The sequence below is a fragment of the Opisthorchis viverrini genome, assembly GCF_000715545.1.
Source record: "Opisthorchis viverrini unplaced genomic scaffold opera_v5_350, whole genome shotgun sequence".
NCBI classification, from domain to species: Eukaryota; Metazoa; Platyhelminthes; class Trematoda; order Opisthorchiida; family Opisthorchiidae; genus Opisthorchis; species Opisthorchis viverrini.
Window position 1 is genome coordinate 240025 of NW_008752010.1, and position 26619 is coordinate 266643.

The following is a 26619-nucleotide window of genomic DNA, read 5'->3' on the forward strand; positions in this document are numbered from 1 at the left end:
CCTAGTCAGTGTTATCCATCTAAGTAGCGCTCGATTTAAGAATCCAGCCCACTTTATAGGTGAGCTTCCATGGGCTTACTGCGGAAAGCGATTAGCCTAAGTGGCCATGCGGAAAAGTTCGGTCTACCGAACTTTTGTACCGTTGAGAAGAACATATCTGATCTGATTTTTACATCCTAAATTGAAATAATGTGTTTCAAAGTGAATAGGGTTGCAAAACTTAGGTCAACTTGTATTTATATTTGAGTGTGCCGAAGTATTATTTAACAAACGAACACTCCAAGCTTTAACCCGTTCAATGAACAGAGCAACCTGGCGGCAAATGTACCAATACCAAACGAAGCGACTTGCTAAGTTGACTGCTATTTTGTACGCTAGCTAATGGTATACCAATCAAGGAAGTCAATTGTGTCATCTGGTCTTGCTTCATTATCTCACCCTCTCAGACATCAGCGGCTATTCGATGGTTTATTACAGAAGCAAACCACATGAGCTTGGCTGCCAAACTGCACTCCAACCAAGCTGAGTCGATCTGCTGTCAGCCCTAAAGGACGTAAGTTGCTAGGCCTGCTGATACCACGGTGACACAAGAACGCTGGTGCACTGAAATTACGAATCTTTGCTATCGGATAGGGCAAGAATGACAGTAAATACTCGACCTCAGCTTCGTTTTTGTATTACATGAAAGCCAGGCAACCACGGATCTCTCGGTGTCAAATGCCTCCTTTTGGGACGTGGTGTGGGGCATACGCCATCGAGTGTATAAACAAGACAGCCTAACCCACTGTGGGATGACCTGTCAGCACCTGGCCTAGCAACAGTGAATGTCGTCTGAATCACGCTATAGTTGCGACCAACCTCGGGAAGTCTGCGTATGACCTAGACGCCGGCTCACTGTGCTGGTTAGACTGGTGAAACGCAAGAAACACGATCGATTTGTCGGTGAGCAGCGTAGAATAAAGCCGATGAAACCACGACAGTCAATAAAATCCGTATGACGCTGAACCCGGAAGAAACCTTTGTAGACAGACAAACAGGTTTATCTAGCGATTGGCCATCAAGTGCAGTGATGATGCAGGAGAAATACAGTCACAAAAGCAATTAACGTGCACACTTGTTCGATACGCATGTGCAACGGGCCTACACCTCAAAAGCTCGTTATCAGGAAGGAAGATTTCACTAATATTGTGTACATAAGTTACACAAGACAGAGGGTCCTCCGGTAGCTTGTCTCAACAAAAAGCAAATGTTAGAAGCCACGCGCTCCTTTAGGGTGGATGACGATGCTAGACCACAAAACTGGAAGTTTCCTCCAGTGGACAAACAGTTTCAAATACCCCTGGGAAAAACAACAGTGCTGTGAGATGGAGAAAAAAGCAAAAGGCCTTTCTCGGCTAGTACAACCATTTCCGAATGGTTCTCTGAAGCATTTGTGAACAACTCATGGCGTAGCGAATGTACACACATTTGCAAACCAATTTGTTTTTTTTTCGAGATACTCACCTGGAACCCAGCTGAATCTCTCGTTTGTGATGTTCTCAGGCAACTGAATGTGCTGCACCAGGCCGCATCATGTTTCAGTCGCTACGATATTCGAGATATCGCGATACATGTATATCCTTGTGATGTACTACTCATAAGGTTGCTGAAAATACGTCGACAGCCCACGACCGGTTTCGCCCTTTTTGGGGCTCATCAGGTAGGCGCAGTCCCCCGGTTTCCGTCAACCTTACGTTCTACTTGAAACCGAATTGCACAAAATTAGAGGCCTGGTGCAGCACATTCGACGGATTTTCAGCAACCTTATGAGTAGTGCATTACAAAGAAATCGTGGTGTAGTTTAATAAGGAAGCGTCCAACTGAAACAGAAAACATTTTGTACTTTAATATCCATCTAGAGAATTACTTGACGCCAAAATAATAAATCCACAAGGATAGCGTCGAAACATCCACTCAAATAATCAGCCTGGTCCTACGTTTAGAGTCAGAGATGTGTCGTAGGCAAATTAACTGTGTACGCTTAGCCCTAATGATTTCCAGTGTGGCTGGAAAAGTCATCGCCTCACTTCCAATGTCACCGTGTGGTGGTGCGAATACGAATCTAACATCGATCGATGTTAGTTGAGGTGGCGCATAATTCAGTGACTGACAGTAGCACAGTGAGACCATCACACATAATGCCCGGGAGTGGCTAACGCGATGAACAAATGTCAGGCATGTTGTCGATCTTATTGCTTACGTCGTCAGTATCACTAGCAGATTATCTGGCAACAGGGCAAAGCATCTTTCATTTACATTCCGAAGGCAGAGGAATAAAGTGACCTATTGGCAGAAAACCAATGCTCTATTCAGCATCACACGATGCTACACAAACAATTTCGCATCAGATAGTAATGGCGAAGTTCGACAGAGGACAAAGCGCTCCCTATCAAAAAAGGAATGCTGCCGTGATCAACGTTATAAACATGCACATAAAACGTCATTTAAACACTCTTTTACTCCAGAGCGTTAAATCCGTCCAAAAAACATATCTTAACACTGTACTATACTAAAAAAATACTCGACCAGTTCAACCACGAACATCACACTCGGTGAATATCAGATTGTACGATCTTGATCTGCTCATCAGGGATAGATTGTTAGGCGATTCAAGAGCGCAAATTTCGGTCAATTAGTCTTTCAACTACGGTATTCACGATCGTTATTGAGTCGGTTGTCACCATAAAAACTATGCGATGCTATTGGATACCTCTCAAACAGCAGGATAATAATAAAAGAAAGGTCCTCTCAAAGTACAGCGGACACAGCTTACCAACATTTCTAGAGCAGTTTTCCACCAATATTGACAATTGTGGTGCGGGCAGAGACGGGCTGAACAAAAATCGATCATGCGGGAAAATGAGGCGATGAAAAATTGAGCCAAAGCGGTTGTGCTCAACATCCATGGAATAATTGCGCCGAATCGGGCAACGGATTGGGCGCGACATAGGGAACCAATAAAATGGGATATCGAGTATGTTATCCACGCGGCCATCGACCGAATCGAAAGATTCAACTTGGATTGAGGCTTGGGGTTTGATGAACTGGGTGACAGGACAGAGGTGGTACAAAAGTAGGATGTTGGATTTGAGACAAACAGAGAGCAAAGAGAGCTAGTAAATCTGTGAGCATCAGTGTGTTAGGTAAGTACCAGATACTTTGTGTGATGCCCTTCAGACGTTGAGTAGGGAGTCACAGAACCAAGAATTAAGGGTCATTATTGCCGAAAAACTTCATGCACCGTCATTATATTACAAACCATGACCAGGTGTGTGAGAGGAAACTTACGAAATCCACAGATCAAGGGTTACATTTTCATTTCAAAAAACAAGAAGCAACCTCTCGCTGGGATAAGGTTGATTCGGATGCTTTATGCACTTCTAACCAAACATACAACACCAGTCAGATTAATGACGGCACGGGGAAGGACAAATGACAATAGTAACGGAGAAGACACGGTAAAGGGGAATATACCCTTGGAATAGTCAGTCTTACTAGGGTAGGACGAATGTAACCATATAGTCGAATTATTGAAATAGGTTTGGCTGAATTCGTGTAATGGATGTAGATCAACTAAACTGCGACATGTTATCATTTTGTCGCTTTACGATGGTGAAAACATCGCCATGTTGGACGCAGACTGTGGTCCAACGGGTGGCGCCCGACCGAGCTTTTTGGAACTGTTGTTTAGGGCGTTTGGGAACGTGTTAAAAAACCTTTGAAAGAGCCTTAGCTCCGTTCGTCCTACGGACTCGCCACCTCAGTTTCGTTGGAAAAGCTAAATACACGCGGATGTATTGTCAGCAAGAGGATATCCAAGTTAGATTTTGATAAAAGACGTCCGGATATGCGCAGAATTGAAGCCGAAGACGCATTAAAAGTATTCATAGTAAATCGGTTTACGCGGTGTTGGAAACGTCTATCACTCTGATCGCTTATTAATGGCATTTTCCTTTTTGGGACGATGAAAATTCAGTTTTCACTTAATTATGAATTCCGCTCAGACTGGTCTTTTAACAACAAGTGGATATATCCCGATGAAGTTCGTCGCACTCTGGTAAACAGCACGCGTACTTATCACCTACGGGACAGTAGCTCTTAAAATTTAAGTAGTGACCCGATCAGGCTGGCTAGTGAAAAAGCGTATCAGTATCCCACTTCGGTTATTTAAATCAGCGTCAGCACCAGCATCAGTGTTGACACTGATGGGCGATGGAGAGGACTAGTGCTGGCCTATGTCAAACACTCCGAGGTACCTACACCTTCAACCGCTCAATCAGACAATCTGGAAAGAAACTGAAAGCACCAACGCCACTGGCATCGATTAGCCACTATTTATTGCAACGTCTCCAGCCAAGCACAGGTGGAGGCACGGGAAACCTATCCTAGAAGGTGTACAAGAGTTTTACTGCTAAATGAGAACGGTAAAGTACCAAGTAGATTCAGATGCCATTAACTGGGTTTTTCAATATTTAATCACCACGTGTAACGAGCAATGCATATGGATAAACTAACCGAACGAGTGTTTGGCTTGCGACAAATGCCTAGTGAATTTTAACCGGTCACTACTGGGTGTTGATCAAACTAAGCATACGCTATTTTGATTCATTCAGACTTCAGACTCGAAATACCCAAAAATGACGCATCCTCCCTAGGCTGTCTTTTGAAACGGCATCCGCAGTCGATGACAACTTGGAATACCCGAAGTAGCAGCAGTGTACAGGCTGAATACAACCAGTCAAAGTCTAAAAGATTGCGACTTCAAGAAGCCCTCTAATAGTCGTGGCGAGACATACCATTGGATTGCCTTCCAATATACACGTCATTGTTGTCAATAAAAGGACGAATAAAATAGGGTAGCGGCTCGCTTACAAGGAAGAAACAAGTGAGTTTGGCAACTGGTCATCAGACACCACAGGTAGAAAAAACTTACCGGGTCTTGCGGAAAGTACGATGGAAATGTCAAGACGACATAAACTTCTAAAGTGGGGTAGCCGTATGTGATGGGGTCATCGAGTTGTCCATCAGGTAATTGTACTTCTGGAAGACTTAGCAGAGCCGTTGTATAGGGGTAGCGCGAACTGAAGGCGGGCATCCGAGTCACATAAGAAGAATCTGATGCTACCGCGTACATGTGCTTGCTGAATCGTAAAACGGAGATGGAAGCACCGATCGAAACGGAGAAGGGTGTCAAATATCGCAAGCAGGGGTAAATCAGCCGAGAACAATCTTTTTTATTTACTTTACCAGTTCTTCCGGATCTGATCCAAAGCAGCAGTGTGTACAATAGAACATACGTGCAACACATCACTGAGTTAAAACAAGCACTAGGCTTAAAAATATGTGTATAAGTACTGGACCGATACACCCAGCGGGATTCAAACTGCGGGTTCTTTTGATAATTGATACAGGTATTCAGTGAATGGAGCCGCTTTGATGGCTGCATAATGGCTTGAGCGGAAATGTTCGCCTGTAAATAAGTCATCACCAAACGGATAATAAACAGTACCTTAGCAAAGGCACCACCTTTTTAATCCCCAGTATTTAAACATGGTTTGGCACATTCCAGCAAGGTAACGCCTCGGCACATCCAACCGACCTGGCGAACTATTAACTGTTCTACAGCACACGAGTTTATCAAAGTTCGGACTCGTTCCGATTAAAAATGCCTGTGGCATTAATAAGGGCAGTTTCGCCTGAGGAACATACACGACGTATCATTGATGGTTGCAATATACAAATATGTTTGAAGCTCATGCTAACGAAAAGCTGATTGAAAACATGTCCGAGTGTCCTGTATCTGCCCATACTGTAGGGTGGCTTGAAGAATGCGCCCGTCAGGTATGTACTTAAAACACGCAGACATAGTGTTCGTTTGGCTAAGTATGCTCAGTTTACAGTCAAAAACACGTTCGATCGATTTTAGTAAGCCAACATTTAATATTTTTATACCAGTGCGCCAAGCCATCGGCCATTTGCGACCGTTTTCAATTGGCTTCATTAGCCAATGCAACCCCATGTTCTACCGTCACGTTCATGGGCCGGCGATCGAATGTCTTCGGGTGGCGATTATCCTGACTGTTGGCTGATATATTTGTTTCCCGGCCGGCCAGAAAGCATATCTAAGAAGTATAGCGCTTCTTAGCACGAAGTACCTTCATTATCGTCCGAAGGTAAATTTGTCAGTACTAAGCATCCCCTCTTAGCGAACAGTTAAAACGTCGTTGCTATCTCGGCAGTGAAGGATTGGTGTTGAGCACTGATGTCATGCTGTCATCGACAGCATGATGATCCCCGTGCATCAACATCATTGCCACCATAACATCGGTCTTCGCTTTGCCGCCATGCACCCACGATTTATTTGAAACCCTCATTGTGAAGAAAACAGTAAAAGTGGACAGGTAAGGGACTTGGTGCCTACCACAATCATTCCGAGGTGCATACGCAGCCAGATACTCATTTGGACAAACTGGATAGAAACTGACATCGATTAAAGCAATGGGGATCAGGCGGTCAGTAACCTTGACGGCGAGTTGCACCGACAGCAGCCACTTTTCACAAGTTTCTGTTAGGCCAAAGGTTGACCACCGTTTCCAATTACGCACGCAGAACATATTTTTTTCCTCAAACGATGGTTCGGCACGCGCAATACATGGCCTAACCAACGCAGCTTTTGATGCTGGACAGATTCCTCAATGGGATACCCCGTTGCACAACCGACAACTCGCACTCTAATTGCCTCGTTGCAGGTTCTCCGAGTGCCTCCCCCTGAATTGTGAGTGGTATTTTCAGCATTCGCATGCCCACGAGCACGATCTTACACTTTGTGGGTGGAAAGTGCATACCAAAGGACAGGATGATTTTGGTAAGTTCATCCAAAAACACCTGCGCCTTTGCCTGCTCTTTGAAGACGAGAAAGATATCATCTGCACATTCCAGATCGACAAGGTTATCATCACATACTATTTGAACACCGGGGTTTAAAGAACTTCCAGCGCTCGTCTCAATATCTCACCGATCACGAAAATAAACAGGAATGGAGAGAGTGGACACCCATGACGGATACCGCTTCGTGCACGAAAGCTTTTGGAGAGCTCTCCGTATACTCCGTAAAACTGAAAATACAAAGAACTCATCATGCCCACAAACTTGCGAAACGTTCCTTGATGGGAAAGCGTGTCAAAAACAGACCGGTTAACCGAGTTTTTGAAATGGTTTTCGGGAATTCCCGGCTTTTTGGGCCTCTTCCATTTCCTTGGCTTTCCCTGTCCACCAGATTTCATGGTTGGCTCGCACGCCCAATTTCATTTGAATTATGATAATTCGTCGGGTTGAATCATGTTCAAGATCGAAGGGAACATTTTTTCGAGATTCAAGCAGTAACACTGTTTGGTCTGATATGTAGTGCTTGAGCGGGCATTGTAGCACCGTGCCAAAGGCAAAAGTCTCAGCACTGTGCAAAGAGTTGGTGATCTTATTCCAGTATGAAATCACAACAGATTGTATGGCCGTTGAAAAAGACTCAAGAAAACGACTGCGATAAATTCACCTAACATTCACATCTGTCGGTCTCTCAATTTCTAAGCTATCTGTCCGCAGCCTACACTGCCCTGGAAAACGAAGAGAGGAGCAACTGCGGGCGAGCGCGTGATCAGAATCAACGAATGTGTTCCAGAACGAGCGGCAGTTATTGATCCGTTCATTCAGCTGTAGCACCCTTTCGGCGCGTAGCTGCCATGCCACATAGAGACACGAGGGCTGGGATACTGCCAGATTGCCCAAGCCTGGACAGGGGAAGTCGAGGGGCAGAAGTCGGGTTTGAACCACGGAACTTCCGGTCAGTAAACTCGCGCTCTAACCATTTGGTTCATCTCGTTCCCAATTATTGATCCGCGCCACCGCCAATTGATAAAGATGTGATCAATTTGAGTTCCAAGCCGAAGGAGGACATCATGTGGCCAGACGACTTCGGCTACTTCGGAAGTTAATGTTGCATGAAAACAGCTTGCAGTCAGCACACAACTGAAGCAATCGTTCACGACTTTCCGGATGTAACGAGTCCGATGCATGTCGACCAGCTAACTGAGTCTCAGATGCGCTAAGCCTGTCGGTTGGTGCCGGAGCCACAACGACATCTGAACATTTAGGTCAGCTCAACAGGGCATTCAAGGCATCATAAAACCTGTCGTTGATAGTGTCAAAGTTACAATCGGCTGGGGCGTGAACAGACACGACGAACAGATAGTTTTCAAATTCCCGCTTGCAAAAGTTCTTCACAGACGTTGCCAAACGAACCGCACAGAAGCAAATATTAACGAGTATCCAGTAAAGCAAAGATCCTTCTGAACGGGGATTTGGGGAAGATAGTAGCCCTTTCACATTCTGCCGAGGCGGCCTCCAAATCACCGGAGCTTAGCCGGAAGCGAGTGGAAAGCGATGGCATAGTTAACTCAACCACTGCGCTTGCATCTTGGAAACCTTATTCCTGATAAACAGCACAATGTCAAGCGAGTCCAGTGTGAAGGCAAGAACAGCTTGTTGTTTTGCTTGCTTCAGAGCGCGAACATTGAAAACAGTCAAACAGGCTAAGCGTTAAGGCTTGTGGATTGATTTCGAGATGCCTTGAGGATGGCAGCGCCGAAGGATGCTCAGATGTTGCGTGCAAAACTGTTGCAGGACAAACGTAATCATCAGTCCTAAGTGCTGGACCTACAAAGAGAGTTGTCAGTGCGGTGGGGAGAGAGAATAAAAAGTATGTGAAAGAGGAAGAAGATGGGGTTCGAAAGTAGCCTGTTTTCGCTTACCCGCCCTACAGCACGCAGCAAGTAGATCGACCCGGCTGATGGCACCACGCAGCGCTCGATGTGGCATGGGATTACTTTTCTGCGAGGAATTCATGGTTCCATGTGGGCTGGCCCACACCTGAACAGCAGAACGATTAGAGTTCTCAACCGAAAGCCTGGTCGCAAGACAGCGATGTTTGGTGGGAAATGCAAGTTCAGAGGAAGTCAGAGAAAGTACAGAGAAAGTCACCACATGATCCAAAACCCGACCTGAAAGGATGTGTAAATATGTTGGTCAAACCTCTAGCCATTGACTGACCTGGTATGAGAGAATGCGAATGTCACACGGACACCCCCAGTCTAGCTCAATCGGTACACAAATCGTCAAAACCACGGTAAGGTTCAGTCTCTTCGTGACGACATTGAATCGCCAGGTATTGTTCGAGGTGATCTACAAGAAGTGATTGAAATCTGTGCGTAGTAAATGATCAAATAATATTCGAAACAATTGTTCTCTACTGAAAAAGAATTCGTAGGCCTCCTGTTTGTAGGTTCTTGTAGACCAGCTATTCCCACTTGGAAGTCAGGAATGCTTCATCGCTCAGTCGTAGTACTTCGTAAGGAGGGTAAGCTGTAGTAGCACAGGATGTGGTGGATGACCACATTTACAAGACACGTCAGTTAAAAGTGAACTTCCACCCACCTAGTCCAGATAGAGTAGAATATAATTCATAACAAGAGTTAACAGTTAACAAAGCACTGTGTTTAATACGCACTACCACCATGACATTTACAGATAACAATACTCTCATACTACATTGGCCGTCTCGTGGTGCCATCAGCCGGGTCGCCTTACTTGGGTGGGTGAGCGAAAACATGCTACTGCTGACGCCTCCCTTCTTGCAGCTTCATGTTTTCCGTCTTTTACCCTCCCCCGCCCAAATGTGAATACTTTATCCGCAGGTCCCAGCTCTAGGATTGACCGTTTCGCTCGCCCTGCATCATACTCAGCTGCAGCTTCTGTACGTCCGAGTTCAGTCACATCCCTTGAGAATTCGAAGTCTGTTTTCAAACCCCGAAAGCCTGTCTAACTGGGCGCCTTCACTGGTCACACAGTGAAGCAAGCAGGGCAACAAGTGGCTCTTGCTCGTACGCTGGATCCCCTCTGCATCGATGTATGTTGTCTGCCAGGGACAAGAATGCAGGGAGCAAGTACTGTGACCAAACTGACTGCCCCCTAGCTCTCTTCCAGGTTCCGGCTGCGCACCTCTGGTGATGCAGAGGCCGCTGCAGCTGGATATGCTGGGGTGGGTATTGTATTGACCGAACGAGCGGAAGCGGCTCTGCTTGATTGGATACCCGTTGATAGTCGCCTCTGTGCGGTTCGTTTGGCAACATCTGAGAAAATCTAGAGGAAGTGTGGTTCATTGAACTTTGTTTATTGTGTCTGCTTACGCCCCAACTGACTGTAGCTCTGAATCTGCCAAGGACAGTTTCTATGACGCCCTTTCCTAGGTGCCCTTCTACAGCAGGCTAAAAGCTCAGATATCGTTGTGGTTGCTGGTGATATGAACGTCTAGGTAGGTTGACTAAGCGCTGCTGAGGCCCGATTGGGTGGTCGTACGAGACACACGGACAACGGAGACCGGTTACTTCAGATGTGCCGATCACAGGCTGTTCCTTTGCAGTACGAATTTCCGGAACAGCGGAAATAGCTTGACAACTTGGTGCCCACCAACAAACCAGCGCAGAATCCAAATAGACCACATCGCCGTCAGTTATCGGTGGCGAGGGTTGATCACCGCTTGCCGCTGCGTTTGAAACACCAGCGTGGACTCCCACCATGCACTTGTAAGCTGCAGCTTTTCAAATGCACGCAAACTTCGCCTAGCCATTGAGAAGCTAGTGGACCCAGAAGTCAAACGAAACTGTCCGAGCCGGCTCCTCAATACCTGCTGGAAGGTATTGTATCGGATATAAACGGCCTCTGGGAAAAATACTCAAAGAGCTATTCAAAGTCGGAACGTCTGTTTGCGATACAACCCAGCAAATCTCATCAAAGCATTGGAGTTCAGATAGGACTGTGTCTTTGCTGGAGACCCGGAGACAGATCCTACCTGGTCACCACCACAAGTTCACTCGGCACATCATCCGATGCCAGGTGAAACTGAGTGTCCGCGCAGACCGAGAAACTGGTGGACCCGAAAGGCCGAAGAAATGCAAGAGGCAAAGAATGCTGAGAACTTGCGCAAGCTGTTCCACTTGATTCGCTCGACTGGTCACCGAAAACCTCTTGTCAGTGAAATAATCAGAAACCAAAATGGCTTCCTGATATACAGCAGAGCAGAACGTTTGGACCGGTGGGCACAGTACTTCGAACAGCTATTCAGCTGGCCACCTGCTAAATCCAATCCAGAATCCTGGCCTTCAACATGAAGGTGGGCCGTAAATATGGAGCTACCTTCAGTTTCAAAAGTGTCTATATATATTTCTCTACTCAAGCGCCATCGTGCTGGTCCTGACGAACTTCCACCTGCTCTTTTCCAGGATGGCGGTGGACTCCTCAGCCAGTGCCTGTCTAACCTGTTTGGGTCTATCTGGTAGGAGACCGTCCCAAACAGCTGCGGTGAATCGACAGTAGTGCCCATTTTCAGAGAGAGTACTTGCAGTGAAAGGCGGACAGCTAATGACTTGGAAGAAAGGCGTGAAAGAGATCACAAAGAGTTTGGGTGTTGCACGCCTCCCAGGATGGGGTCCCCGTGACCCGCCTGTGCCGGGACAGACAAATCGGTCGCTTCTTTCAGAGAAAAGCTATATAGAGTGGATAGTGACAATGTAATCATCTACATTACTTGAACGAAAAGACTAGCCACTGGTACCAATGTAAAGTTCAGAAACAGGGGGATGAAAAAGAACATTAAAGATATTTATTGATATTCTTTCACAACCGAAATCCTCCACCTGCATATAAAACCAAGAATTCAAAGGAGAGAGTACGGTGAAATAGAGTTTTTTTATCACTTCAATCCTCTTTGAGGAAACAAATCCGCACAACCCGAGGGATTAGTCTACTCCTCCCTGTGAGTATACATAAAACTTACGAATAACACTGAAAGGAAAATAAGCGGACATCGGTGAGAAGGGCCCAGCTGAATCTCGAAATGCTGCAGAGTCGGTTGGAAAAATAGGGAAGCTTGACTCGGGGCTCATCTGAATATTCTGTTGATATTAATTAAGTACACAGATGAATTAGAAACATCAAAGGGAGCTACTCTTGTCCCAATAACGGTCACGTGAAACCCCACGAAGAAAAGTCATTAGGAATAGATGGCAAGGCTTCGACAAAGTTTCAATCGGGTCTTTCACCTTGATGGTTTGGTGTGTCTAATGTTATACTGGTGCATTTGGGTGACTGTTCAGATCTCCAGAGCACCAGTGTAGTGTGTAGTTCAGTGGACCGCCTTTACCATGGAGCATTTCGGTCTACTGAGACTCCCAGTGTCCATTGGTTGATACGTTTAAATACCAACGAATCTTGAGTGAGCTACCACAAGATAATGGCGCATGTTACGACCGCTAACAGTTGTAGATAAGAGAAAGTGGCTGTTACCGAGAACCAGGTGAACCAGGTCACCTAGCACTTTGGTAGTTTCACAAGGACATCGATGATAATAATTCCATGAACTAACCATGGGGTTTCATCCACTGCTGCATCAGTTGAAGACCGGCAGAGAAAGGTCGATGGTGACTGCATCTGAAACACAAGATTTTCATGGTAAGAACGATATGCAGTATACCTGTTGCAAACTCGACAGATAAAAATAAAAAACATGAGGTGAGAATTAGACAGGTTTAACTTATAACAAGCAAAAAACAGGGGGCTATATATAATTGGTCAGTGACACCAGTCATGGGCTTAGGGACTAGAGTAAGAGAGGTAGCATAACCTCGTGTGCGCAACTGAAGAGTGAATCTTTGGCCCAAACAAGAAATCACTATACTCGGAGGATCGACTTTCTGAGGCTGTTCTAATAGCGATTTGCAACCCATAATGTGCAGACGATGGTACCATGGTCTGTGTACCCCCGCAATACATTGCGCTGTACTGGTGAACCAATATGCTCAAATTTCTAGACTAACCTAACGGTCTTATGTCGGCCCACACACGATTTTGAGCAAAAGATCTTACTCGTTTTCTCGCCAGCTGTAGTTAAAGGCAGACTATTCCTGCGCAGCACTGAATTCCGAAACGGAAACCCCCTGATTACATACTACCCCTCAAATGCAAGCCACCTTCAAACACGGAAAAGCTATTAGCTATAGGTGGGTGGGCCAATTACTGGCTATCACTGGTTTTAAATCACGTAGGTGGATTCAGATCGAACGCTTCCCCGTTGCTTCTCTTCTTGGCGCGTCCCGTTGGCACATCTCGCCTTCAGATTGAAATCTCTCACACCATAAGCTGAAGCAAATTTATCAGAACTATCTCTTACAGTCCTTTACAGCGAAACAGTCTTCTAATATAGATAGACTGAACGCAAACTTGTAAGAAACTGGGTGTTCTGCTTGAAGTACAGCGTAAATAACAACAGCAAAAAATTGAGTGGATTTCTTCAACCAAGTACCGCTCAGTTCATCTCGCGAACGACTTCCCACGCTCCCTGTTTGAAGAGGAGAGTGAAATCCATAATCGCTTGAGTGATTTGCTTCTACCTAAGGGAAAAGACCGTCCCAACAAAGTGAAGCGAATCGACGGTTACGATTTTTAAAAAGGTACTCGCAGAGTTTTGCATCCAGTCAAATAATAGCCAGGCAACCATCTCACAACAGAACGTGAAGACTGACAGGAATCCGGCCGAGAATGGATTGCACGGACCAAATTGAACATCTCGCAGTCTCAGTACTCACAAAACTGTGGGAATGTATTGAGAGCTTTCCAAAAGTTCCCCAAGTGTCCTGCGGGGATGCTGACCATTCATCCCTTTGATATCTCGTGATGGCGAAGCGGACAGTGGAGGTTCTCCGAAACCCAGGTAAAAGTGCATCGCAGAACACGTTTCAGTGGTCCATAGAGCCACAGAAACCTTCAAAACACGGCAAGATTTATCCCCTTCAGTCGAAGTGAGCAGCCAATTCGGAAACTGATGCCAGTCAACCATGCACCTACGACTTCGTGAGGTTGTCGCATAAAATCCAGCGAATTATTAATAACTTCGCGCAGTAAGTTTCATTCGATTACTTCCGAAATAACAACGCACGGCCTGACGGGGCCCAGGGGACTATTTTGGGAGACGCTCCGCTGCATTTACTGCGTCTCGCTCTCTACTCTTCACTCTTAGCTTCGGGCGCTACTCGATGAAACCAACGACTCATATTAGTAGCATATAGCGGCTCCTCTTTGGATTGTGTGTGTGTTCCACGCATTTACACTCGCGAGTGTACCTAACTGTTCAATGAGGACTACAATTACCGTTTGACTCCAACGTCGTGCGCAGGAACCGATGAACATAGAAGCCGGTACTACAACCGGTTAGTGTGTATGTCTGCAATGTGACAGCAGCCTTCTGCCAAACATTCTTAACTTGTTTTCTGTCCTTCTTTTGCCAGTAGTAAGGTGTTACGAACTTTGGTAGATCGACCGCAACCGAATGCATCACACACATCGTGTCGCCAGCTTCGCATCTTCATATGTAACAATACCTCACTTCCGAAATGCAAGGAAAATTAATCCAATGTGCGAGAGGCGTCTTGATCACCCACAAAGCACTTCGATTTATTGCCACCAAAATGAAATCATGTTTAGGTAAGTTGTGTTTGTTGTACTATCGAGAGACGGGGTAAGAAAAATAAGCCGACTCATTGGTGAAGCACGTAAGGATACAAGAAGGGCATCCTGAGTTTCCAGGATATTAATCAATCTATGTCAAGCACTCTAAGTAGTTGTTCTCGCAGAAGACGAAGGCGTGAATTACCTGACTTGTGTAAATACTTGCTCAGTTTGTCTTCATTTCACTCGAACTCCTACGTGTTTAGATGTGCTGTAATTAGGCGAATCTTACAGTGTGAGTCATATTTCGTTATTATTCTCCCCTCTATTCAGGATGTCACCACGCTGAGTGGAGATGCAGTGGAGAATCAGTCCAGTAAGTATTCACTGTGATCGTTCGTTCTTCATCCGTGCCTCATCTGGATTGTGCCTTTTAGGGTTCACCGTACCGCGGTAAGGTGAATCCTCCTGAATCAGTTCTACTTGTTGGACATTCGTTGGTGAGTTTTCTCGTTGCCATAAACCGTAATCTCATTTTGTCCATTATTTGTTCTAATCACTTTATCAGTGCTGCGATACTTTACACTCACATAGGCAACCAGCTGTGTACACTAGCGAGACACTGTGAACACTGAATAGGGACGTCACATTGAGTGAAACATGGTTGAGTTGTTAGATGGTTAATCCTTGATTTTATTTAAAAACTGAAGAGTATCTCTGCTGTTATATTGGTATGATTTATTACAATTGGCTTCTATTTGTTCTAATCACTTTATCAGTGCTGCGATACTTTACACTCACATAGGCAACCAGCTGTGTACACTAGCGAGACACTGTGAACACTGAATAGGGACGTCACATTGAGTGAAACATGGTTGAGTTGTTAGATGGTTAATCCTTGATTTTATTTAAAAACTGAAGAGTATCTCTGCTGTTATATTGGTATGATTTATTACCAATTGGCTTCCGAATTTCAGTCAACGATTGCACGCTCGAGTGTTTGGCTGACCGAAGATTTCAGGACAGGGCACATTGGGACATTACCTTATAACGGCTTACAAAAGGCTGTGTTTCTGATGAATCACGGGAGTTGGGTCCATGCTGCTCTCAGTATCATTTCCCTCTACGTCAAGAGAGACGTCCGTTTATTTGTGTGAAGCTGCGATATTATTTCTATAGAACCCGAAGCATATTAGCAAGGATTAGGTTATCCTATTCGGGTTCACTTGATTGAGGATAAGGTCGGTCTGTATCTCCTCTTGAAGTAAAATTTCAATTCATCCAAATTCTGATCGCCGTTCCGACGCGAGCTATGCGACATCAACCCCACTTTCCTGAAAACATGTATCGTTACACATGGACGAAGCTTCCATGTCCCTCGAAGGAAGCACGAGGACTGGGATACTGACAGGCTGTGCAATCATGGACAACGGAAGTCGAAATGCAGCGGTCGGGTTCGAACCACGGACCTTCCGGTCAGTAAATTCACACTCCAATCTCTGAGCAATCCCGCCCCCACGGATCAACCAATCCTAGGGCAGAAAAGTTGTCTTCCGGGCATTTTTGGGAACACTCGTGGGTACAGAATAGATGTGTTGAATTAACGCCACCGAACTAGCTTGGTAATTGCTTCTTGGTTAGTAGAACATCTCTGACTATCAACCCTCCACACTTCCACAGAGTTGAATTGTTCGATCTTTAAGCATGCTTTTCCTAGTAGTTTACCTATGCCCTCTCTCATATGGTGTACTTTTATGGACATTGATATCATAGCTGACTAATGCAGTGACGGCAGTTTTGCAAAATTTATCAAGAATTCGTAGCTGACAATCCCACCGCTTTTAACATATATGAGAAATGATTTAAACATCGACAACAATAGTCAACACATTGAGCTTGTAGACATTCATGCCTTTCCTTCCAATATTAGAACCATCGTTTGGATGTTGTAATGCCCATATTTGTAGCAGGCCGCATTGATTTTTTACACAGCACAGTGAAACGGATCTCACCATGATCGTTGTTATTTTTGATATGCAATTCGCTTAATATTGAGCCATTTTTAATGTGCCATTGAGGCAGTTCTTTGCGAGAAATGACATTCAGAATGGGTATGCGACAAACGATATGGGAAACAGAATTCTGAGTGACTTCGGGTTTGCCAGCTTTTCCACAATATCTGTCTTGTGAGCGAACGTTAAACGCTTCCTTACTGTGAGGTTCACCTTATCATTCGGCAAAGACCAAACTGATCGGTACATTAGGCCGTACCTGGTTTCACTTGATGAACTTACGGTCCCCCGTCCCCAGACCAATCGGTTAAACCACACTGACCTCTATGCTAAACAGACAAGCCCAAAAATCTCTTTAAAGCAGGCCACCTCAACACTTTAATCACAAATATATATTAGACAATTGAACCGACTGTAGAAAAATCACAGGCGTACTTTGAATTGAATTGCCTTTCTTTAGAGCTCAGACTGGGCGCCTAGATACCCCTCGTCACCAGTTAAATATTTGTTCACTTTACTAATAGGCGAAAGGTTCAGTGTGTTTTGTGGTTTGCCGAATAGCAACACGTTGTTTTGGGATTAAAGGCATACGGGCACACTAAACTTCCGTTTTTGATGGACGAAGAGACGTTTGCAACAAATGTATTGAACTCAGTGGACAAACCGGTAGCCGAAAAACTAATTGGGCCAACAACGTTCGAGCACAGTATCATTGCCAACTCACTCGTAAGTGTATAGGTGATGCTGTTATCATGTTAGGTCTAGTGTGGTACAAGCAATAAATTCAAACATCAGCGTTAGCAGAAGCATTCGGAGTAATAATATTGGGCCCATATAAACGATATCCGCACCCCTTGGATCGATTGTAAAACAGAATGGGTGAGGCTAGGTAATTACAAACCGAAAGCGCGAAACGGCATGAAACGTAACAGGATTTTGAAATCGAACTTACCACAGGGGATAAAGTATTAACATCAATAAACTTGACCAAAAGTCAAAGTAAAAAGGAGATAGGTAAGCTGGGAGATGAAATTTGTGGCGACTGACAGCCGACCGACCACAGATTCGTTTCCTCAGGTGATCTTACACGAGCGTATGGAACTAAGAACAGTTATCCGACTCTGCAACCACTCGCACTAATTGAATAGCCATCTTAAAGTTGAATACGAACGAACACTGACGTAAAGACGAGTGTTTGGTAATATGCCTAAATACTGGTGCTTTGGTAAGTTGATTGGATGTTTTCATAAAAGAAACTACTCACAAGGTTGCTGAAAACTCTTTGATAGCCCACGACCGGTTTTGCTCTTCTTGTGGCTGATCAGGTGTGCGCAGTCCCCGAGTTTCCGTCAATCTTAGGTACTACTTGAACCCAAATTGGACTGTTTTCGAGAGATAAACTCATTTGCAAATCAATTTGGTTTTCACAAGAGACTCAATTGAATCCCTCATTTATGATATCCTACTTGAATTCTAACTGGATGTTGATCAGGTGGCAGTTGGTTCCCGAGCCTGACAATTGGCTTACAAACGTTTCGCCACCATATGAGGGGACGTCGTCAGTGTATGGTTCACGATATCCCCTCGCATGCTGACGAAACGTTTGCAAATCAGTTGCAGCGAACAGACCAACTGTCACCTGATCAACAGCCAGATGGAATGGATAAATATTTACAAGTGTGAGGATATTTATTTGACGTCACAATTAGGCCGCGCGAAACTAGCGAGATATTGTGTTTTACTCAATCGAGTGACTAAAGAGCTGTACCCGGGGGCTGCAGTCGAACTTAACTGGTGTACCTGGTGCTCGTTTACCGGTTCAGATGTATTCTATGGATCAGAAGCAACACCGTCTACTTAACTTTTTCTCCGAGGTGCTGCACATGTCGATTCGTCATCCAAGATCCCGGGTTTCAGCTCATCTGCAGCACTATCGAAGTGGAAATTCCAGACCACATCGTCACTTACATTCTCTGTTGATTTGCTTATCATATATGAGAGGAAAACGCCCTATTGTCTGTCGTTTGCGTGATCAAATAGTTAGTTACCTGAAGAGAACATCGTATTCCAAAAAATATCAGGATTAACGGACTAGTGAATCGCTCAAATGAAGGTATAAATTTCATAAGCGTTCATTCCTATGCTGACCAATCTGTAAGATACTGAGCGATACCTCAGGCTATTGGGAGTTGATAATCGGTGTGCACAGATGCGACGGGGTAAATGGATGCAAAGCAATTCACACAATGAATCGCATTTCGAATTTATTTTCGTCTCCGCTTGGGTTCAAATGGGGTTTTTTCGGTGGACGCTGCCGACAAATAGGCCATTCTTTTTACGCGGCAAATGCAAGAAAAAAATACGACGAGGGGAAATCAATAAGACAACTTACATGTCGCGCCATGATCAGCACACGCTGGCTGGGGTCATGAAAAAACGGACCAAGTTTTACATACGCACCTTCGGGTGGCTAGATGATGCGAGAAGAAAATATCAAGGAATAGTACTCTAAAAATGGGACTTAGACTTCGCTAACAGACTGCAAGAGTTGAGAATCATTTGAAGACCACGAAGGTTAGTGCAGATGTCGCACAAACTGAACTATAAATGAGTAAATTGACAAGACTATCCGGTGGCTAACAACGAACAGGAGCGCTTCAGGAAAGTATGGTGAACAAACAGACAGAAAACTAGTTACATAACGAAAGTGACCGAGTAGGCATTATAGTGGCCTGTGACTAAAGTTAGATTGGAAAACCTTTTAATGACCTCAGTCCAGCCAATTCAACAACACATAGAACGAGCCTTATCGTTTTGTGCACCTTAGTAACCTACTGCGCTGTACTACAAGATTCCCATTCAACATCCACTGAGTCTCCTACTGGATTGGTCAACCGATCGAGGTCTGACAAATACAATCATCTGATCCTCCGGGTTTGGGGTTGAAACAAATGTGGCGATTTGTGCCTTAGAATTTCGGTTACTCATATAGTCACACACCAACAGCTGCTGCCTGAAGGTCAGGCTTCTGAGTTAAACGCTTTGGCTGAGGATCCTAATCATCCTGCAGCCGATTGCACCTGTGTGAACATAGCCCTAAATTCCTGAGACGAAACTTCACTGCTCGAATAGATTCCTGTAAACGGTCGACTCTGTGGTGTCTGAAACTCTACTTCGGTGGAAACTCGCACAGACAGAAATTCTGAATGTTTTCGGATTGTCACGTCAATTAATGCACCACTAAACTATAGCTCCGATTCACTGAATGACACGTCTATCGAGAGCTCTTATCCACTACGAAGGGCTGGGATACATTCATAATAGCAGGAGGTTTCAATGGATTGGTAGGACATCTCAGGTCATCGTAGACCAGCCATGGTGGTATGTTTCCTCAAAACGAAAAGTATGATGTTAATGGTGAACGTTTTGTGCAACTTGATATGGTAAACAGTGTTTATTTGCCGTATGAGCATGTGCTCCAACAGCAATTACGAAACTGAGAAGGACGAGTTTTATCAAGATCTGTTATGACTACTTCAGTTGGAAAGAAGGACGGGTGATGTGAATGCCCAAGTTGGATGACTAAGTTCGGAAGAGGCACAGTTAGGCGGTCGACTTGGAGTCGATGGTGAGCGTACGGATAATGGATAGCGGCTTCTTCAGTTGTGTGCATATCATCGTCTGTTCCTGGCCAGCACGAACTTCCGACACAAACGCTTGGAATCCACCTACCACAAGAGAGCAGTGGACTCAAACGAACCACATGGCTAACAGTTACCGATGAATAGATTAAAGATTATCGTTCCTTCTGGGGTATGCAACTTGACTCTGATCATGCCATCGTGCAGGCCAGGTTATCACTCTTCCTTGCGTCAGAAATACGCGTGTGAAAGCAGAGCCGTTCCATCCATCAACTTCGACAATTTTGCATTTTGGCTCAGGGGCGATTACTGAAATAAAGCTTATGGGTAGTGCAAGCTCATTCCGTGCCATTGGTGCACCGGGCTCGAGCTTTGAAGAGTTTTCCCTCTTTTGCCATTCTTGACACGACTAACGTCTATATGTCGATACTTAATCGTTTGAGTGCATTGGAGGCAAGTGCTGTCCACTGTCCACTACTGTCACTATGGTCTAGGTTTCTGTTTCAGGTTTCAAACCTAAAATGTCGAGCGATGCTCCTCAGTGAACAGGGTGCCTTCGTGTCTGATCGGAGTTTTGAACAGTCATGCATCGGCAGATGTTCAGGATGCAGGTTTTTAGTTATCTACTTGGAGTTTCAACGTTCTGATCTAACCAGCAAGACAAGGAGTTGCAGAGTTTCTTTGAAGGAACCTTTTAGAGGCCAAAGACAAAGGTCCCCATGGGTAGTTGGAAATGCACAAAGTAAAGAATAGATGCCCCGCTCTTCATGCTGCTTCACAAAGCGGTTGCGTTTTCAGCCGGAACGAGATTTTTATTTTTGGATCTATTTCGGCTACGGCCAATCAACTCGTACGGATGTAGGATTGACCTTTTCTAATCCGTCCTTTCACAGGAAATCAACTTCGCTAATTCCGTAAAGCGGCAAGTGCCGATTACTTGCAGCTGACTACTATCACACTCTAGCCGCAGAATACGACTACGACTCTACCTCCAGACCGCCCGATAATATGATTACTCATACTATGAATGCTTGTTGCTCTTCGTCTGTCAGCTCACCGTTGGACTACTTGAAAAGGTTAACTCCGAAGGAACAAATATTCCAGTCAGTATAGCCCTCAGAGTCTTCGCGACCAATAAACCCGACCACTACAACAACGTAGCAGGTTTGGCTTTCCAACTACAATCACTATAATCATAAACCACCGTATTCTACTACAGTCGTTTCTGGAACCGGACGAAGCAGAAAGCATATCTGGTACCGACGATTTGACAAATGCTGACCCTTAGCTGTGAAAAGCCGCATACCCGTTGTACAATGGTTATGATTGCCACAGTTTCGTTTGCCAAGGAGGTAGGGGTAAGCAGCTGTGAGTTTAAGACCGTAGCGTGATAATGTCCGATCAAAAAGGACAAACACTGCTTACCAAACCGCCTTGGTAATAAAGGTGATTTCTTCCCGTTTTGTACAACCACTTCATTCGCGGAAAATCATCCAGATGTGGCATTGGGGACTTTGTAGGTAGATATCTGATCACGTGCTTTTCAAGTTGAACCGGACGCGTAATCAACCTCTGCTGCAGCAACCGCAATCGAGTTGGTGCACGCAACAGATCCTGAAAGATGAGAAAACACAATATCGGGAGAAACAAACAAATTGGGACAATCTGACAACAGTACCAGGTTCTCAGTCTGACAAGTGAAAGCAAGTTAAGGAAGTTCGATATTAGAAGGTAAGGACAACTGAGGGCACCCAAAAGTACTGTTTATAATAGATCGCAAAGAAACCTGTCATTCCAGAGCTAGGGATAATGTTATATCCTATTCCACATATGTTTCAGTTCCTGGGAATTTGGTCTTTCAGTGAGATTTCTGCAGCGGGGACATGGTTCTTCTCCAAACGTCAGAAAGGACTTGAATCCGACAGCTGAGATCAATTCCAAAACTCTCTTCTCAAATAGGGAGAGTATGGTATTATTATCTTGATTCGTCCCATTATCCCTATCGATGACTTTACGAATGTGATTAACCAAAGGAATGTGTATACTTCATCATCACTTTATTTTTGCACCAGACAAGACAATTAGAGAGAAGCGTAAACCCCAAGGCCAAGAAGTCTCCGTGGAACAAAACCTTGGAAAGCGAAGATGAGGAAAAAAGAAAACCCAGGATAGCGAATGACTGTTAGCCGGTGATTTGGAGAGAGAAAGGTCGAAGGAGGCGGCGAATACAGAAAATTTCATGAAATTCCATTGCCTGGTCGTCCTGGGAAGCAATGAAACGTAGAATATTCCCCGGTAGTGTATATCCATCCATCTCATCGACAGACCATCGTTAGCTGATAACACATGAGACATAGCCTCTCTTGTCTGCTCTGCCGTGACTAACATGGCCGGCGTTATTCAGAGTTCAACATTTTCAATGCTTCACTCATTCTCCGAAACCAGCCATTGCCTTCATGTAGCCATTCCACCCAATTCACCAAGAGTTGCAAAAATAAAAAAAATTGAACATGGGTAAAGGATATTCGGGGAGCTGCGAGCTCTAAGGCTGAGTACTTTGATGAGGACGGACGAAGAAAGAGTATACGAGAAAAACGTACCCGGAATGGGTCTGGGATGGGTAAAAGAGAAATGTCAAGTGAATATGAACTATCAGGGATTACTAAGCGGGGAAAAGATTGATAAGGTTGGTTTTAAATGGGTTGAAGTTCGCTGATTCCAACCTAGCGATATCCACATTGAGGCTGGTTTTAGAAGTGGTGCGATCTTTTGATGAATGACTGGTTTCTGTCAGCTGTGAAGAGAAAAATATTACGACCACCTCCCAAGTACGATCGGATTCGTTTGGAACCAACGTTATGAACCTTCGGACACAATACTGTCATTCCGGGGGCACGAGTGCTGAACACAATTCTAGTAATTGGTAATCGTCCACAAAAGTTATCGGACAAAATACGGTCAGATCCAAGTCAAGTGCTGGGATATGTCAAACTCATTAAATCAAGTCGCCTTAAAATACAGATGACACGGCCATTCGAGTCACCCCCGTCTGGCGATGGGTGATTTCAAAATATTGTGAATGGGGCGGACAAAGATAGAGGAGAGGCCGTAAGAGAGCGGAAAGTGTACAGAGAGGGATTTGTGATAAGGAGAAGGTCGGGAGCACGTGCACCACCGTATCTCCAGCAGATATACGGGTTGGCACTTGTGCAAGTCGGAAGAGATCAGCGGTGAAAGGAAGAAGCTGCTGTGTAGAAGACCTATTCAGTTAAATTAGACACACAGTCCAATGCGGTGGTAAACTTTGGAAGGTTGGTAATATCATATTCGTTCTATGGTGAACCCCAGAACATGGGTCCCAACTTTTGGTAATCAGAGGTATAGTGATTGAGAGAATACAGCAGGACCCCTTCTTGAAAACTGCAAGTAATAGCGCTGAAATCATGGCGTGAACCCAGCAAGTTCTATGTGAAGCCTATTACACTGTACCGCTGGTCATTATGTGTAAAAATATACAACCGATCCAAAAACCAAACCCTACAAGACAAAAGCTGCACGTGAGTAAGGAAGCAAGCTCAAAACCTATTGACAGAACGGAAAAAGGCGGTTAGACAAAAAGACAAGGGGTTAACGTTGCAACATACCACTGCCGGTGAAGTAAGTTTCATATCCAGGAGAGCTGAAGTTAGGGCGTAGACCAACTGTCGACACCTATAAATGAAGCGGTACAGTTCAGTATAAATGGAGAACAAAGAATCGGTTAGGCTGTAGGCAATAGAAAGCGATATTGTAACACGTGTTGAACTAAGGGAGCCACAATTCGAATTTATACCATGTTAACTCAAGAGAAAGTCGCTGGCTACAGTGAGGTAAATGGGTGCTCGCCAGTATGACTATCCGGCCATTTGATTTATGAATCTGATACCTGACAACCTCACCAGAGGAAAAGCAACCGTGACCAGTCCGAAGCCTGTATCACCTCTTTCTAAAAAGCTCACATTATCGGATGATGTGAGGCGGATGCGATACATTAACTCATTTCGAAAGATGAATCGTCTATAGGGTGACGATGACTTCCCTATCAAGGATAGTCAGTTTGCGTGGCGCGGGTGCATCTGGTAGTGTCCTTTTTACGACATAGCAAAACCAATGTTGATTCCGCTGGCTGGTCCTCCACGAACCATGTTCACTAAGTACGACGGAATGGGTACGCACGTCATGCTGAGATATAACAATCCTGTAGTTCTAAGATCATAACGCATTGCCTCAAATCACAGCTTCAGAAAACGCAGGGAGATCTAATCATAGCACAAAAGAATCGGGAGTGGAACAGCTTGATCGCAACAGTGAGGAGTCACCAAGAGGAGGGTCATTAGGTAGGGGAGAATTTTGTGGGTTGATTTTCGAGGCGAATTTGAGGAGTAAAAATGTGAAGTGCACCCTGACTAAGGGTCGCACCGATTCAATTTTTTCTTGATAAGACCGAGGTTCAACGATTTACTAAAACATTACTCACTGAATAGAGTAGATCGTCTTCAAGGCTATTGTAAATCTTTCATATTTAAAGCAGTTTGGCTGGGTATGTGTTCAATCTTCACTACGGCGCATTACAAAATGAGTGAAATGGGAACGCATAGTGTCCTGAATAGTGATCAAAAAGTGATGGTGTATTCGAGGACCTTGGAAAATACATAAACAGCTTTACCAAACACGTCCAAACTGAAGATACATCTAAACATAAACTTACAATAATTGTTAACAATACTGCGCATATGGGGCTTGTCCAGTGTTGGATGACCACACTGAACTTTTATCTCGCCCAACACCATCTATGTCACTCACCAGTGCACAGATAAGGGTCAATGAACAATTTTCAAGAAACTCCATCAAACAAGTGAGTCTGCATTAGCAGACAGAGCACAAACGAATAGGTTGATCCGAACCGCCGGTTAAATATCGGCGGATATCGAATAATGTCGAGTAATTTGTAATCCTGAGAAAAAGCATTTGCCAGCTGACCCATTCACAAGACAATATTATCCGCCAGTCACTTTCCCAATGCAAGCAGAGCGCCTTGATCAACAATCACCACTAAAGTAGTACAATGCGAAATTCAGGTCTCAGTTAGTATGCCCATAACAGGATTTTCGAGTGCTAGTAAGGAAGATCGAGTTCTATCGTTTGATATTTGTGCGATTAGGTGACATTACGGTACAGAGAACCAAAGCCATAGTATGCAAACGTCGAAACAACGTTGGGTGGTTAAATTTAGTGGGCCAAATTATCGTGACTTTACATCAAAACCCGTTAACCAGCCTGGAAGTTTCTCAGAATACTAAATTCACTAGGCGAACATTCGAACATACTCTAACCATACTTGATGTAGTCCAGTACAAGAACAACACAAAATAGCTCAGTGGTTACGGCACGGAGCTGCTGACCGCAAGGTCCATGGTTCGAACCCAAACCCAGCGTTCTGACTGCTCCTGTCTAGGTTTAGACAACCTGGCGGCACTTCGTCCGAGTTCCACGCCGGCTACACACCGAATATTACAGAGAAGCGTATGTTTTCGTTCTGTTATGTGTGTAAAGAAGGGTGAAGCAAATTCCGTGGTAGAACGAAGCACACTATGCTTTGCTAAATGGACGTAATAACCATACACCCAAAATCATTGACCTCCCAAGCTTTAGGGAAGGCACCGAGGTGGGTTCAAAAGTTCAATCTGTTAGCCGCAACCCGTAGACGATAAGTTAAGACTCGAGTAAGTGACTGAGCGGTCCGCGATCCGGACCCACATAAAGATTTCTGACTGCTGTTCTCAAGGGTTTCGCAACCTGGCAATATTTCTATTCCCGGGGCTTTCGTCAGATTATGTGGTGTCAAAAAGAATCCACAGCTCCAAGTTACCACTACATCTGCTGTACATCCAACAACTCATTAGCCGTGTGAGCACTATTAATACGCGAAATTGCCCAAATTAATCCGTGTCCATATTTGTTCCAGGAAAAAAGGACAAAGCGTCTTTTAGGAAATACAGATGTAGATGCCGGTTATGATAGCAATATCAGGTGGTAGGGGATAGTAATTAGTATAAAGTAGGCGTACTGCAAAGTTGAAAGAGTCAATGTACTACTCATAACGTTGCTGAAAATCCATCGACAGCCGACGACCGGTTTCGCCCTTCTTGGGGCTCATCAGGTAGGCGCAGTCCCCGGGTTTCCGTCAACCTTATGTTCTACTTGAAACCAAATTGCACGAAATTAGCGAATATACACTCATCTGCAAACTAATTTGGTTCTTTCGAGAGACTCACCTGGAACCCAGCTGAATCTCTCGTTTATGAATGATGTTCTCAGGCAAGTGAGTGTGCTGCATG

At 44.7% G+C, this 26619-nt stretch overlaps 3 protein-coding genes across 3 annotated transcripts in view; 2 read left to right on the forward strand and 1 right to left on the reverse strand.

Moving 5' to 3' along the window:
• The window catches only part of T265_10297 (hypothetical protein), a gene marked incomplete at both ends in the record, with an annotated part of 75229 nt that overhangs the window by 24436 nt on the left and 24174 nt on the right, over positions 1-26619 (reverse strand). Inside the window, 5 exons of the mRNA XM_009176623.1 lie at positions 4973-5180; positions 12512-12576; positions 18994-19071; positions 21668-21856; positions 23887-23953. Coding sequence (XP_009174887.1) covers positions 4973-5180; positions 12512-12576; positions 18994-19071; positions 21668-21856; positions 23887-23953 — 607 coding nt within the window. The remainder of the gene's footprint in view (positions 1-4972; positions 5181-12511; positions 12577-18993; positions 19072-21667; positions 21857-23886; positions 23954-26619) is intronic.
• T265_10298 (hypothetical protein) lies at positions 11509-19807 on the forward strand (the record flags this gene model as incomplete). Its single annotated transcript, XM_009176624.1, has 4 exons — positions 11509-11592; positions 14923-14965; positions 15956-16064; positions 19672-19807. The coding sequence occupies 4 exons, from the start codon at positions 11509-11511 to the stop codon at positions 19805-19807; spliced, it is 372 nt and encodes a 123-aa protein (XP_009174888.1).
• Positions 20417-26571, forward strand: T265_10299 (hypothetical protein; the record flags this gene model as incomplete). The annotated part of the gene is made up of 2 exons (XM_009176625.1): positions 20417-20485; positions 26446-26571. The coding sequence occupies 2 exons, from the start codon at positions 20417-20419 to the stop codon at positions 26569-26571; spliced, it is 195 nt and encodes a 64-aa protein (XP_009174889.1).